Source organism: Bufo bufo, chromosome 2 (genome assembly GCF_905171765.1).
Source record: "Bufo bufo chromosome 2, aBufBuf1.1, whole genome shotgun sequence".
In the NCBI taxonomy this organism is placed as follows: Eukaryota; Metazoa; Chordata; class Amphibia; order Anura; family Bufonidae; genus Bufo; species Bufo bufo.
The window spans coordinates 717,533,976-717,548,142 of record NC_053390.1 but is presented as its reverse complement, the minus strand read 5'-3'; the positions used below and the strand labels follow the sequence as shown (position 1 = coordinate 717,548,142).

Genomic DNA, 14,167 nt, shown 5'->3' with positions numbered 1-14,167 from the left:
ATTTGTAGAATGCAGACATGAACAAAAATTGCCTCCAAAGCTGTACATAGCCTTTAAAGGGGTTGTCTCACTTCAGCAAATAGCATTTATTATGTAGAGGAAGTTAATACAAGCCACTTACTAAAGTATTGTTATTACACATATTGCTTCCTTTGCTGGCTGGATTCATTATTTTATAACTTTATTCACTGGTCATTTCCATGGTTACAACCACCCTGCAGTCCATCAGTGGTGGTCGTACTTGCACACTATAGGAAACAGAGGTAGCCTATGTGAGCTCCCATGGTCCCGGCCACCAGAGAGGCTGGTGCTTTATCCTATAGTGTACAAGCACGACCACCACTGAGGGATTGGAGGGTGGTCGTAACCATGGAAACAAGCAGTGTATAATGTGATGGAAAAATGAATCAAAGGAAGCAATATGTATAATCACAATACATTAGTAAGTGCCTTGTATTAACTTTCTCTACATGATAAATGCCACTTGCTGAAGTGACACAACCCCTTTAAATCTGCAGAAAGTTGACAGCAAAATCCGTGACACATCCTCATGTAACACATGCAGATTTTGCTGTGGACTTTGCAGCAGAATCATAGGAAAATCTATTACGTGCGGGCCTTACCCTGAGGGTATGGATTCACTTTATTTGCATGAATATACAGGGAAAGCTCCCAGCACATATGTCAGTGGCATATGTCGAAGCTTTCCATTCGAGCTTTATGTTAGGAAATCCTTCTATTGTATACCTCTGACTGAAGGCTCAAATGTAATATGAATAGATCCTTAAGGTCTATGTGTCAGCCATGAATGTTACAACGTATCCTAATTTTTGAGCTATACATACATGCAGGGGGTAAATGTATTGCTTTTTCATATTGCCCTTTAATACACTCTGCAGAGCCCCATGCCGGATTCAAGATTGCATTCAACATGTTTGACACAGATGGGAATCAGATGGTGGACAGAGAGGAGTTCTTGGTGGTAAGTTTCATAGTTCCTATACCAGATCATGGAATTTGAACTGCAGTCCATGCAGCAGGTAGATATTCTGATATATACATAGCTTGTTGCCTAAGTCCACATGAGAAGAAGACACCTGCCCCATTGATGCCATCTCTTGCTTCATCTTTTCAGCAGCTTGCTCCGTATGCTCAGTTCTTCCCTCCTTTAAACGTAACCACATCACAAGTTCTAATAATTATCACAAGATAAAATATGTTTTAAGTCAGTAACTAGGACCGATTAAAATGTCCAGATGTGAAGGAGCTAATTACAGGTAAGTGGATGAACATGAAAGGGCGTCCAGCTGCATAAGGGTAGGCGTTCTTCACTTTGTTCCGATGGGGCTGGACAGATTAATGTTTACTCGGTATTCTTTATCAGCTTCCTATTTCTAGTGGATAATTTCTTTTTTAACAGTATTTCAGACAGGATTGTCTGTAATCAAAGTGTAAAGCATGCCTCACTCCAACATCAAAAGGCTTCCGAACAAGATCAGAGAATTCTCTATTGAAGTAAATATAAGGTTATGTGAAGATATATAATGCTGTGACGTCTATTTAAATGGAACATGTCAATAGCTGTAAAAATACATTCTTTCTATGATAATTACCAGCTATTTTGTAAAAACGTCACCCTGAAGACTCAAGCATATTTCCATTATGAGAAGAAGTAGACCTGTAGTATTGTATCTTTTTAGCTTGGAGTATAGACTTAGTATTAGAATTCCGTAGACAGCTGTTCCCCTTTCTTATTATTGGAATCATTTTCTTCATAAGCAAGAATAGGTAATATTTAATATAATCTATACAATATTTCACAAAAGTGAGCACATCCCTCACATTTTTGTAAATATTTTATTATATCTTTTCATGGGACAACAATGAAGATCAGACACTTTGATACAAAGTAAGTCCGTGTGCAGCTTGTATAACAGTGTACATTTGGTGTGCCCTCAAAATAACTCAACACACAGCCATTAATGTCTAAACTGCTGGCAACAAAAGTGAGTACACCCCTAAGTGAAAATGGCCAAATTGTGCCCAATTAGCCATTTTCCCTCCCTGGTGTCATGTGACTCGTTTAGTGTTACAAGGTTTCAGGTGTGAATGGGGAGCAGGTGGGTTACATTTGGTGTTATCACTCACACTCTCTCATACTGGTCACTGGAAGTTCAACATGGCACCTCATGGCAAAGAACTCCCTGAGGATCTGAAAAAAAGAATTGTTGCTCTACATAAAGATGGCTGAGGTTATAAGAAGATTGACAACACCCTGAAACTGAGCTGCAGCACGATGACCAAGACCATACAGCGGTTTAACAAGGCAGGTTCCACTCAGAACAGGCCTCGCCATAGTCAACCAAAGAAGTTGAGTGCACGTGCTCAGCCTCATATCCAGAGGTTGTCTCTTCAAAATAGACGTATAAGTGCTGCCAGCATTGCTGCAGAGGTTAACGGGGTGGAGGGTCAGCCTGTCAGTGCTCAGACCATACTCCACATACTGCATCAAATTGGTCTGCATGGCTGTCATCCCAGAAGGAAGCCTCTTCTAAAGATGATGCACAAGAAAGCCTGCAACAAATTTGCTGAAGACAAGCAGACTAAGTACATGGATTACTGGAATCATGTCCTGTGGTCTGATGAGACAAAGATAAACTTATTTCATTCAGATGGTGTCAAGCCTGTGTGGCGGCAACCAGGTGAGGAGTACAAAGACAGGTGTGCCCTGCCTACAGTTAAGCATGGTGGTGGGAGTGTCATGGTTTGGGGTTGCATGAGTGCTGCTAGCTGCGGGGAGCTACAGTTCATTGAGGGAACCATAATGCCAACATGTACTGTGACATACTGAAGCAGAGTGTGATCCCTTCCCTTCGGAAACTGGGCCAACATGGTAACAACCCCAAACACACCTCCAAGATGACCACTGCCTTGCTAAAAAAAACTAAGGGTAAAGGTGCTGGACTGGCCAAGCATGTCTACAGACCTAAACCCTATTGAGCATCTGGGGCATCCTCAAACAGAAGGCGGAAGAGCACAAGGTCTCTAACATCCACCATCTCTGTGATGTCGTCATGGAGGAGTGGAAAAGGATTCCATTGGCAACCTGTGAAGCTTTAGTGAACTGCATGCCCAGAGTTAAGGCAGTGCTGGAAAATAATGGTGGACACACAAATATTAACACTTTGGGCACAGTTTAGCCATTTTCACTTTGGAATGTACTCACTTTTGTTGCCAGCGGTTTAGGCTACTTTCACACTGGCGTTTTGGCTTTCCTTTGTGAGATCCGTTCAGGGCTCTCACAAGCGGTCCAAAACGGATCAGTTTGCATTCTGAATGGAAAAGGCTTCCGCTCAGAATGCATAAGTTTGCCTCCAATCAGTCACCATTCCACTCTGGAGGCGGACACCAAAACGCTGCCTGCAGAATTTTGCTGTGCGCTTGACGAAACTTAGCTAAACGGATCCTTCCTGGCACACAATGTAAGTCAATGGGGACGGATCCGTTTTCTCTGACACAATCTGGCACAATAGAAAACGGATCCGTCCCCCATTGACTTTCAATGGAGTTCATGACGGATCCGTCTTGGCTATGTTACACATAATACAAACGGATCCGTTCATGACGGATGCATGCGGTTGTATTATTGTAACGGATCAGTTTTTGCAGATTCATGACGGATCCGCCCAAAATGTGAGTGTGAAAGTAGCCTTAGACATTAATGGCTGTGTGTTCAGTTATTTTGAGGGCACACCAAATTTACAATGTTATACAAGCTGTACACTGACTTGTAAAGTACTTGTACTTTACATTGTATTAAAGTGTCATATCTTCAGTGTTGTCCCATCAAAAATGTGAGGGGTGTACTCACTTTTTATGAGATAATGTATATATTTGACATTTGCTATTTATTCAGTTTTCTCACTCTAAAGGCTATGGACACCTTCAGGTGCCTTTTTATGATTGTATTGCACTAATTTGGGCTAAAAATCTTTTTTTTAAATGGTCTTTATTAAAAATGTTCAGGCGTTTCTATCCAGTCATCTGACTCCCATGTAGCTCTTATCTCTGATCTCCTGACCTCACAAACACTTTTTTAAGCCATATTCTTATCAGTTTAATAAGAATTGAGCTATAATTAGTGTTTATGAGGTCAGGAGATCAGTGAAAAGAGCTTCACATAAGCCAACTGGTTCAGGACCCGACTAGAGGGACGGCCATACTGGACTTAGTATTAACCAATTGACCTGACAGAACAACAGACGTGCAGGTTGGGGGACACCTGGGAAATAGTGAACATAAAGTAATAATCTTCTAATTGTCATTCAAAAGAGCGTTTCTACAGGGAGGAACGAAAATACCAAACTTCAAAAAAACAAAATTTAGCCAACTAAGGCTACTTTCACACTTGCGTTCGGGGTTCCGCTTGTGAGTTCCGTTTGAAGGCTCTCACAAGCGGCCCCGAACGGATCCGTACAGCCCCAATGCATTCTGAGTGGATGCGGATCCGCTCAGAATGCATCACCGTTTGGCCTCCGTTCCGCTCAGCAGGTGGACACCCGAACGCAGCTTTCAGCGTTCGTGTGTCCGCCTGGCTGTGCGGAGCCACAATGTAAGTCAATGGGGACGGATCCGTTTGAAGTTGACACAATATGGTGCAATTTCAAACGGATCCGTCCCCCATTGACTTTCAATGCAAAGTCAGGACGGATCCGTCTGACTAACTTTTAGACTTAGATTTTTTTCTGAAATATAATGCAGACGGGTCCGTTCTGAACGGATACCATCGTTTGCATTATAGGAGCGGATCCGTCTGTGCAGACACCAGACGGATCCGCTCCGAACACAAGTGTGAAAGTAGCCTTAGAGAGGCCATAGGCCTATCTAACTGGGACAAAGTCCTCAAAAATAAAAATACAGCCACAAAATGGGATATTTTTAAAAGCATACTAAAATCTAATTGGGAGAGGTACATATTGTAAAGAAGGCAATAAATGACAAAAAGAAAGCATTTCAATCACTAAAACAGGAGGGTAGCGAGGAAGCACTGAAAAACTATAGGAAAAAAATAGAATATGTAAAAAACAAAAAATAAAAGCAGCCAAACTAGAGACCGAGAGATTAATTGCCAAAGAGAGCAAAACTAACCCTAAAATATTCTTCAATTATATAAATGGTAAAAAGTATAAATCTGAAGGTGTCGGCCCTCTACAGAGTAATGAGGGGGGAGTTGCAGAGATTGATGAGGAGAAAGCAAAGCTATTAAATATTTTTCTCTCCACTGTATTCACTGAGGAATATAAACTGTCAGATGAAATGCAGAATATAAAAGTAAATTCCCCATTAAAAGTGTCCTGTCTGACCCAGGAAGAAGTACAGTGGTGTCTTAAAAAGATTAAAATAGACAAATCGCCAGGACCAGATGGCATACACCCCCGTATCCTAAGAGAATTAAGTAATGTCATAGCCAGACCCTTATTTCTGATATGTAAGGATTCTATAATGACATGAAGTTTTACACAGGATTGGCGCATATCAAATGGGGTGCCAATCTTCAAAAAGGGACTAAAAACAGAGCCCGAAAACTATAGGCCGGTAAGTTTAACATCTGTCGTGGGTAAACTGTTTGAAGGTTTTCTAAGAGATGCTATCTTGCAGTGCCTCAATAAAAATAAGCAAATAACGTCATATCAGCATGGCTTCATGAGGGATCGGTCATGTCAAAATAATTTAATCAGTTTCTATAAGGAGGTAAGTTCTAGACTTGACAGCACCGAATAAATGGATGTCGTATATCTGGACTTCTCCAAAGCATTTGACACTGTACCGCATAAAAGGTTAATATATAAAATGAGAATGCTCGGACTGGGAGAAAACATCTGTATGTGGGTAAGTAACTGGCTGAGTGATAGAAAACAGAGGGTGGTTATTAATGGTACATACTCAGATTGGGTCACTAATGAAGTACCCCAGGGGTCAGTATTGGGCCCTATTCTCTTCAATATATTTATTAATGATCTTGTAGAAGGCTTGCACAGTAAAATATCAATTTTTGCAGATGACACAAAACTGTGTAAAGTAATTAAAGGGGTCCTGCAGTTTCCATCAGCATCTGATCGGCGGGGGTCCAACACCCGGGACCCCTGCCGATCAGCTGTTTGAGAAGGCAGCGGCGCTCCAGTAGCGCCGCAACCTTCTCACTGTTTACCGCAGGCCCAGTGACGTTAGACTAGTATCAACTGGCCTGGGCGCGGCTAAGCTCTGTTCACTTGAATGGAGCTTAGCCCCGCCCAGGCCAGTTGATACTAGTCGTGACGTCACTGGGCCTGTGGTAAACAGTGAGAAGGCCGCGGCGCTCCTGGAGCACCGCTGCCTTCTCAAACAGCTGATCGGTGGGGGTCCTGGGGTCGGTCCCCCACCAATCAGATGCTGATGATCTATCCAGAGGATAGATTATCAGTTTAAACAAACTGCAGAACCCCTTTAACACGGAAGAGGACAGTATACTGCTACAGAGGGATCTGGATAGATTGGAGGCTTGGGCAGATAAGTGTCAGATGAGGTTTAACACTGACAAATGTAAGGTTATGCACATGGGAAGGAATAATGCAAGTTACCCGTACATACTAAATGGTAAAACAATGGGTAACACTGACATAGAAAAGGACCTAGGAATTTTAGTTAAAGGGATTCTGTCACCTCGTTTTCGGTTATAGAGATGCGGACATGCACGGCTAGATCGCCGCTAGCATGTCCGCAATATACCTGTCCTATAGGGCTGTGTCCTTTTATTTTGTTTAAAAAATTATTGGAGAGATATGTAAATGAGCCTGGTAAGGAGCCCAAGGGGCTGTACGAACCTTCCTGGAGCCCAGCCATGCCCCCTGTGAAGGAGCCCAGCACCGCCTATGTCCTCCGAATCTCCTCCTTTCGTCACAGTTAGATTGCCGTAATCTCACAATGCGCAAGCTCCTTCAGAAGGGGGCATGGCTGGGCTCCAGGAAGGTTCGTACAGCCCCTTGGGCACCTTACAAGGCTCATTTACATATCTCTCAAATAATTTTTTAAACAAAATAAAAGGACGCAGCGCTATAGGACAGGTATATTGCTAGCGTCGATCTAGCCGTGCATGTCCGCATCTCTATAACCGAAAACGAGGTGACAGAATCCCTTTAACAGCAAACTAAGCTGTAGATACCAGTGTCAGGCAGCTGCTGCCAAGGCCAATAAGATAACGGGTTGCATTAAAAGGGGCATAGATGCCTGTGATGAGAACATAGTCCTACCACTTTACAAATCACTAGTCAGACCACACATGGAGTACTGTGTACAGTTCTGGGCTCCAGTGAACAAGGCAGACATAGCAGAGCTCGAGAGGGTTCAGAGGAGGGCAACTAAAGTAATAACTGGAATGGGGCAACTACAGTACCCTGAAAGATTATCAAAATTAGGGTTTTTCACTTTAGAAAAAAGACGACTGAGGGGAGATCTAATAACTATGTATAAATATATCAGGGGCCAGTACAGAGATCTATCCCATCATCTATTTATCCCCAGGACTGTGACTGTGACGAGGAGACATCCTCTGCGTCTGGAGGAAAGAAGGTTTGTACACAAACATAGAAAAGGGTTCTTTACGGTAAGAGCAGTGAGACTATGGAACTCTCTGCCTGAGGAGGTGGTGATGGTGAGTACAATAAGGGAATTCAAGAGGGGCCTGGATGTGTTTCTGGAGTGTAATAATATTACAGGCTATAGCTACTAGAGAGGGGTCGTTGATCCAGGGAGTTATTCTGATTGCCTGATTGGAGTCGGGAAGGAATTTTTTTCCCCTAAAGTGAGGAAAATTGGCTTCTACGTCACAGTTTTTTTTTTGCCTTTCTCTGGATCAACTTGCAGGATAACAGGCCGAACTGGATGGACAAATGTCTTTTTTCGGCCTTATAAACTACGTTACTATGTTACCTGACCTCTTTCTTCTTTAGTAGTGGTTTGGTTGCTTTAGTTTAGAATGATTCTACCTGTTCTGTAACAGAAAGCAGCTCCTGTGTACTGCCTGCTGGTGGAGAGCTTGTGCTTACATACAATAGCCAATCTCATCATGCCGAGCTGCATGAGAGGGGCTGCAGCAGGAGGTTGTCAGAATTACCTATAGACAGTTACCTTGGATTAATAAAAAAATATAAAGCAGTGAGCCCTGAAAAAAATAAATAAATACCATGTATGCCTTACCATGAGGAGGGACCGATCACAACTGGACATCTGCATTAGATAGCCCAATTCTTCCATTTGAAAAGAACAGATGTCATGCCTGGGATCCTAAATGTTACATCATTTAAAGGGGCTGTACTAAGATTGACACGTCACCTACCAAAGGATAGGTAATAAGTGTCTGATCAGTGGGGATCCAACAGCTGGAACCCCCACCATTTACGACAAGCCATTGGAGTGGTGGTCAAGCATGCAAACTGCTGCTCTGTTGAATTTCTATGGTTCTGCTGAAGCTGAGTGCAGTGTTCGGCTATCCTCACCAGGCCCATACACTTCCAATGGAGCTGTAGTGTGCATGCCTGAGCCCTGCGCTATTCAATTGGTGGAGGCAGGACACAATATCCCAGGCAGGTTCAGTGTGTGATGACCTCATGAGAGTTGGAAATGATAGGGATTGGGTATTGAGATTAGCTGCAATATTTGAACTGAACTGTGGCCTATGTCGTTTTATGCATGTCCGTAGGTACATTGAATGAAATGAATTGTTTCCCAGGGACAACAAACTGTTGGGTGTAGATTCTGGGCAGGCAAAGTTATACTGGTGTTGAACTTGGTGTTATTGTCATGCCAAAAGTGTGTAGAAATTCCTGAACAACTGACAGCTTAGTGTTGGCATCACTCCCACACACAAATACATTCACTAAAGCCAGGAAAGCTTACAGACCCATCCCATAGTAAACACTACCGCGCTTCGAGTGTGACTGTGAAATACTGTATGGAGGTATTCCAGGTAATTGTACATATAGTACTTCTCAGCCTCCAGATGGTGCTTTCTCAAGCTTTCGTCATTAAGGGTTTCATATTCATCTTAGATTGGGCTCCCAGTTTAAGATACAATTTTCATGATAAAACCCATTTCCATATGGCCTGTAAGGGTATACAGTGGTCAAGGAGGTCGTCTACTTGGCACCTCTTCTATGAACCAGGCTAAGCATTGGCTCGCACTCTTGGGGTGCACAACATGTCCATATATTACATGTAGACCATTGATAAATGACTGCCAGCAGTAGCTTCGCCCATTGGTAACAACTGATTGCTAGGGCTTTCTAAGTATAAGGCTGGGAAAAGGACTTGAAAGTTAAAGGGGTTGTCTCATCAAAGACAATGGGGGCATATCGCTCGGATATTGCCCCATTGTCTTATAGGTGCGGGTCCCACCGCTGGGACCTGCACCTATATCGGGAAAGGAGCCCCGCAAGGTGGAGGCTGGAAGACCACCAAGCCCGCTCCCCATAGAAGTGAATAGGAGCGCACCACGCATGACCGGCCACTGCTCCTATTCACTTCTATGTGCCCGACTGAAATAGCCGAGTCAGTGCACTGCTATTTTCGGCGGCCCCATAGAAAATGAATGGAGGGCAGCTGTGCATACGCAGTGCGCCCTCCAACACTTTCGGGTCTCCGTTCTCGATATAGGTGCGGGTCCCAGCTGTGGGACCCATACCTATAGGACAATGGGGGCATATTCTAGCAAAACTAGTCTGCCAACAGGCACAGTTTGAATAAGAGGATAACTTGCTTGGATAATTTTTAGTTTGCTGATTTTTCATGTATAATCTCTTCAAATTATATGACTTTGATGGTTTAAATTGTACTTGAATGTACTTCTGCATGTAAGGCGTTGTTAGATTTCTTTCTATCAGTTTTTGCTATTAAAATTAGTCCAGTTAGCTCATCTCCTTCTGTATGACCTAACCAAAATTTCTCAAATAGTCTTAGCAACAATGTGAGAAAATTCTTCACTGACTAGTCTGTCTTCCTCTTATTTTCACATACTGAGTAACATTACTCATTGCAAGGTTGGCTCCGACTTTAAACCTCCAGATCATGGTTCCTTTTGTCTAACAGATACAGTAAAACAGCTGCAGAAACTTCTTTGCCATCATTTTCACACTAAAGAACCTGGTGAAACCCAGGAATATCCTATGGTCACAGGCATATAGAAACTTTGTTTTATTGATACTGATGAACTGTGTTATTTTTGACCTTTCCATACAGTTATACTGAAATCTGTTCTCATTTTCTGATGTAATGTTAGGAACCATAAGTATGCTCCTGGTTTATACTATTCTCTATTGTTTAATCTATATATACTTTTACATGACCTCCTTAAAGGGTTTCTGTCATGAGAAATAACGTTATGTAGCTGACTGACATTAGCAATGTGCTAATGTCAGCAGTACATAACATTCTCTTAAAATAAAGACTTTTAAAATATGCTAATGAGCCTCTAGGTGCTATTAGGGCGTTGCTTCAGCACCTAGAGGCTCGGTCTACGCACCCTTTGGCACGCCCAGGTCCAGTTGATTGACTTTCGAGTCCTCCTCAGTGTCCCGTAAATCCTGCGCCTGAGCCGTCCAGTTTGGCGCAGGTGCAGTGAGGAAGCCGCAGGAAGGACCGAGTCCTTCACTTACTGCGCCTGCGCCGAATACTAAACGGGACGGTGCAGGCGCGGGATTTACGGGACGATGAGGAGAACGCAAAAGTCAATGAACTGGACCTGGGCGTGCCAAAGGGTGCGTAGACCGAGCCTCTAGGTGCTGAAGCAACGCCCTAATAGCACCTAGAGGCTCATTAGCATATTTTAAAAGTCTTTATTTTAAGAGAATGTTATGTACTGCTGACATTAGCACATTGCTAATGTCAGTCAGCTACATAACGTTATTTCTCATGACAGAAACCCTTTAAGGAGGTCATGTAAAAGTATATATAGAGGCTCATTAGCATATTCTAAAAGTCTTTATTTTAAGAGAACGGCGGCAGGCAGGCAGTTATAAAGCGTACTGTTATGTACTGCTGACATTAGCACATTGCTAATGTCAGTCAGCTACATAACGTTATTTATCATGACAGAAACCATTTAATATCAATATAAACTATCTGAAAAAATTTTGTTTCTCCATCCCAATAAAATATTTTTCATCTATTTTTTCTAATTCTGTTCCTTAAAGGGAACCTGTCACCTTGATGCAGTGTAATCTACTACCAGCATGTTATAGAGCAGGAGGAGCTGAGCAGATTGATATATAGTTTTATGTGAGAGGCTTCCATCAGATGTGTGTGTCAGGAAATACACTCAATATCTTCAAACTATGGCAGCATTAATTTTTTATGTATGCCTTGGTGTATAACGGGAGGAACACGGAGGTACAGGAGGGCTTTAAGAAGTCTTTGGGTGCCATGTTACAGTTCCGTACAACTTTGAAGTTGTTTAGGACTGTGTCCTATGGATAAATACTCTACAAAAAATGTCTTCTGGTCCAGGTGCTTTGTTGAACAACATCCCCATGCCCCATTAATGTTCAAAAAGTAGAACTGATGGTAAAAAAAAAACGGTTTACAAATTTAAAGAAAATCCATTGAGGACCTTGAATATTTAGGTAAATGTTTGGTCGTGAAGCTAAAGGCTCATGCACATAAATCCATGAGCATGAGCCTTTAGCTTCACGACCCAACATTTACCTAAATATTCAGGGTCCTCAATGGATTTTCTTTAAATTTGTAAACCGTTTTTTTTAACCATCAGTTCTACTTTTTGAACATTAATGGGGCATGGGGATGTTGTTCAACAAAGCACCTGGACCAGAAGACATTTTTTGTAGAGTATTTATCCATAGGACACAGTCCTAAACAAGAGGGGACGTCAATGGAGCTTTTATCCAAGGTAGGATAAACCAAACCAGCCTGGTGCTTCTCACGGTAAAATATTGTTGATTCTTGCTATATACACTGAGCAAAAATATAAACGCAACACTTTCGGTTTTGCTCCCATTTTGCATGAGCTGAACTGAAATATCTGAAACATTTTCTACATACACAAAAGACCCATTACTCTCAAATATTGTTCACAAATCTGTTTAAATCTGTGTTAGTGAGCACTTCTCCTTTGCAAGATAATCCATCCCACCTCACAGGTGTGGCATATCGAGGTGCTGATTAGACATGAATATTGTACAGGTGTGCCTTAGACTGCCCACAATAAAAGGCCACTCTGAAATTTGCAGTTTGATCACACAGCACAATGCCACAGATGTTGCAACGTTTGAGGGAGCGTGCAATTGGCATGCTGACTGCAGGAATGTCTACCAGAGCTATTGCCCGTGCAATGAATGTTCATTTCTCTACCATAAGCCGTCTTTAAAGGCGTTTCAGAGAATTTGGCAGTACATCCAACCGGCCTCACAACCGCAGACCTCGTGTAATCACACCAGCCCAGGACCTCGACAATCAGCATGTTCACCTCCATGATCGTCTGAGACCAGCCACCCGGACAGCTGCAGCAACAATTGGTTTGCATAACCAAAGAATTTCTGCACAAACTGTCAGAAACCGTCTCAGGGAAGCTCATCTGCATGCTCGTCGTCCTCATTGGGGTCTGGACCTGACTGCAGTTCATCATCGTAACCGACTTGAGTGGGCAAATGCTCACATTCTATGGCGTCTGGCACGTTGGAGAGGCGTTCTGTTCACGGAAGAGTCCAGTTTTTCACTGTTCAGGGCAGATGGCAGACAGATGGCACACAGCGTCTGTGGGTGAGCAGTTTGCTGACGTCAACATTGTGGATCGAGTGGCCCATGGAGGCGGTGGGGTTATAGTATGGGCAGGCGTATGTCATGGACAACGAACACAGGTGCAGTTTATTGATGGCATTTTGAATGCACAGAGATACCGTGACGAGATCCTGAGGCCCATTGTTGTGCCATTTATCCACGACCATCACCTCATGTTGCAGCATGATAATGCACGGCCCCATATTGCAAGGATCTGTACACAATTCCTGGAAGCTAAAAACATCCCAGTTCTTGCATGGCCAGCATACTCACCGGACATGTCACCAATTGAGCATGTTTGGGATGCTCTGGATCGGCGTATACGACAGCGTGTTCCAGTTCCTGCCAATATTCTGCAACTTAGCACATCTATTGAAGAGGAGTGGAAAAACATTCCACAGGCCACAACCAACAACCTGATCAACTCTATGCGACGGAGATGTGTTGCACTGCGTGAGGCAAATGGCGGCCACACCAGAGACTGACTGGTTTTCTGACCCCCCCCCCCCCTCCCTCCCCCCCCGTAAGGCAAAACTGTGCACATTTCAGAGTGGACTTTTATTGTGGGCAGTCTAAGGCACACCTGTGCAATATTCATGTCTAATCAGCACCTTGATATGCCACACTTATGAGGTGGGATGGATTATCTCGGTAAAGGAGAAGTGCTCACTAACACAGATTTGTGAACAATATTTGAGAGTAATGGGTCTTTGTGTCTGTAGAAAATGTTTCAGATCTTTCAGTTTAGCTCATGGAAAATGGGCACAAAACCGAAAGTGTTGCGTTTATATTTTTTCTCAGTGTAGATATAGTTATTATTGTCTGCTTTGTTGTGATATCAAGTGGGATATTAAGATATCTGTGTTTAGCCAGTTCAAAGAAAAAAAGATGTTTAAATAAAGAGGTGGTTATGATCAGTAGGAGATCACTGCCATGTAAATGGTTAGATGTTCAGATCTGATCTACTGTAGGTGGCCTGTAATCCAAGTTGCCTGAACGGGAGCCCTGTGTGTGGCCAGCTCTAAGAATAATCTCTAAGCCAGGGTTGGTAACCTTTGGTTCTCCAGTTTACACTGACGTGAATGTTAAGCGGTCAACCAGAATTGGCTTGACTTCCAAGTTTAGTGTCACCTTGTTATCATTATCATCTGCTTTGAAGAGATAATGCATGAAAGGGATGTATGTAAAAAAACAACAATGGCCACGTCTGAATGAAACTAAATTAGCTACATCACCCAACAGTGACCGACACTGTCCCTGATGTCTGTAACACAAGACGTTTAAAGAGCTGAGGGAAAGACAGCTATCAGGAACTGAATGACTCCCAGCAAAGAGCTGACAAATC

General features: G+C 42.9%; 1 protein-coding gene across 3 annotated transcripts in view; it reads left to right on the top strand.

The window, feature by feature from the left end:
• MICU3 (mitochondrial calcium uptake family member 3) overlaps positions 1-14,167 on the top strand; it is a 193,284-nt gene that overhangs the window by 109,852 nt on the left and 69,265 nt on the right. For all 3 annotated transcript variants that reach the window (XM_040418799.1, XM_040418797.1, XM_040418798.1), the window contains exon 6: positions 900-982. In XM_040418799.1, coding sequence (XP_040274733.1) covers positions 900-982 — 83 coding nt within the window. The remainder of the gene's footprint in view (positions 1-899; positions 983-14,167) is intronic.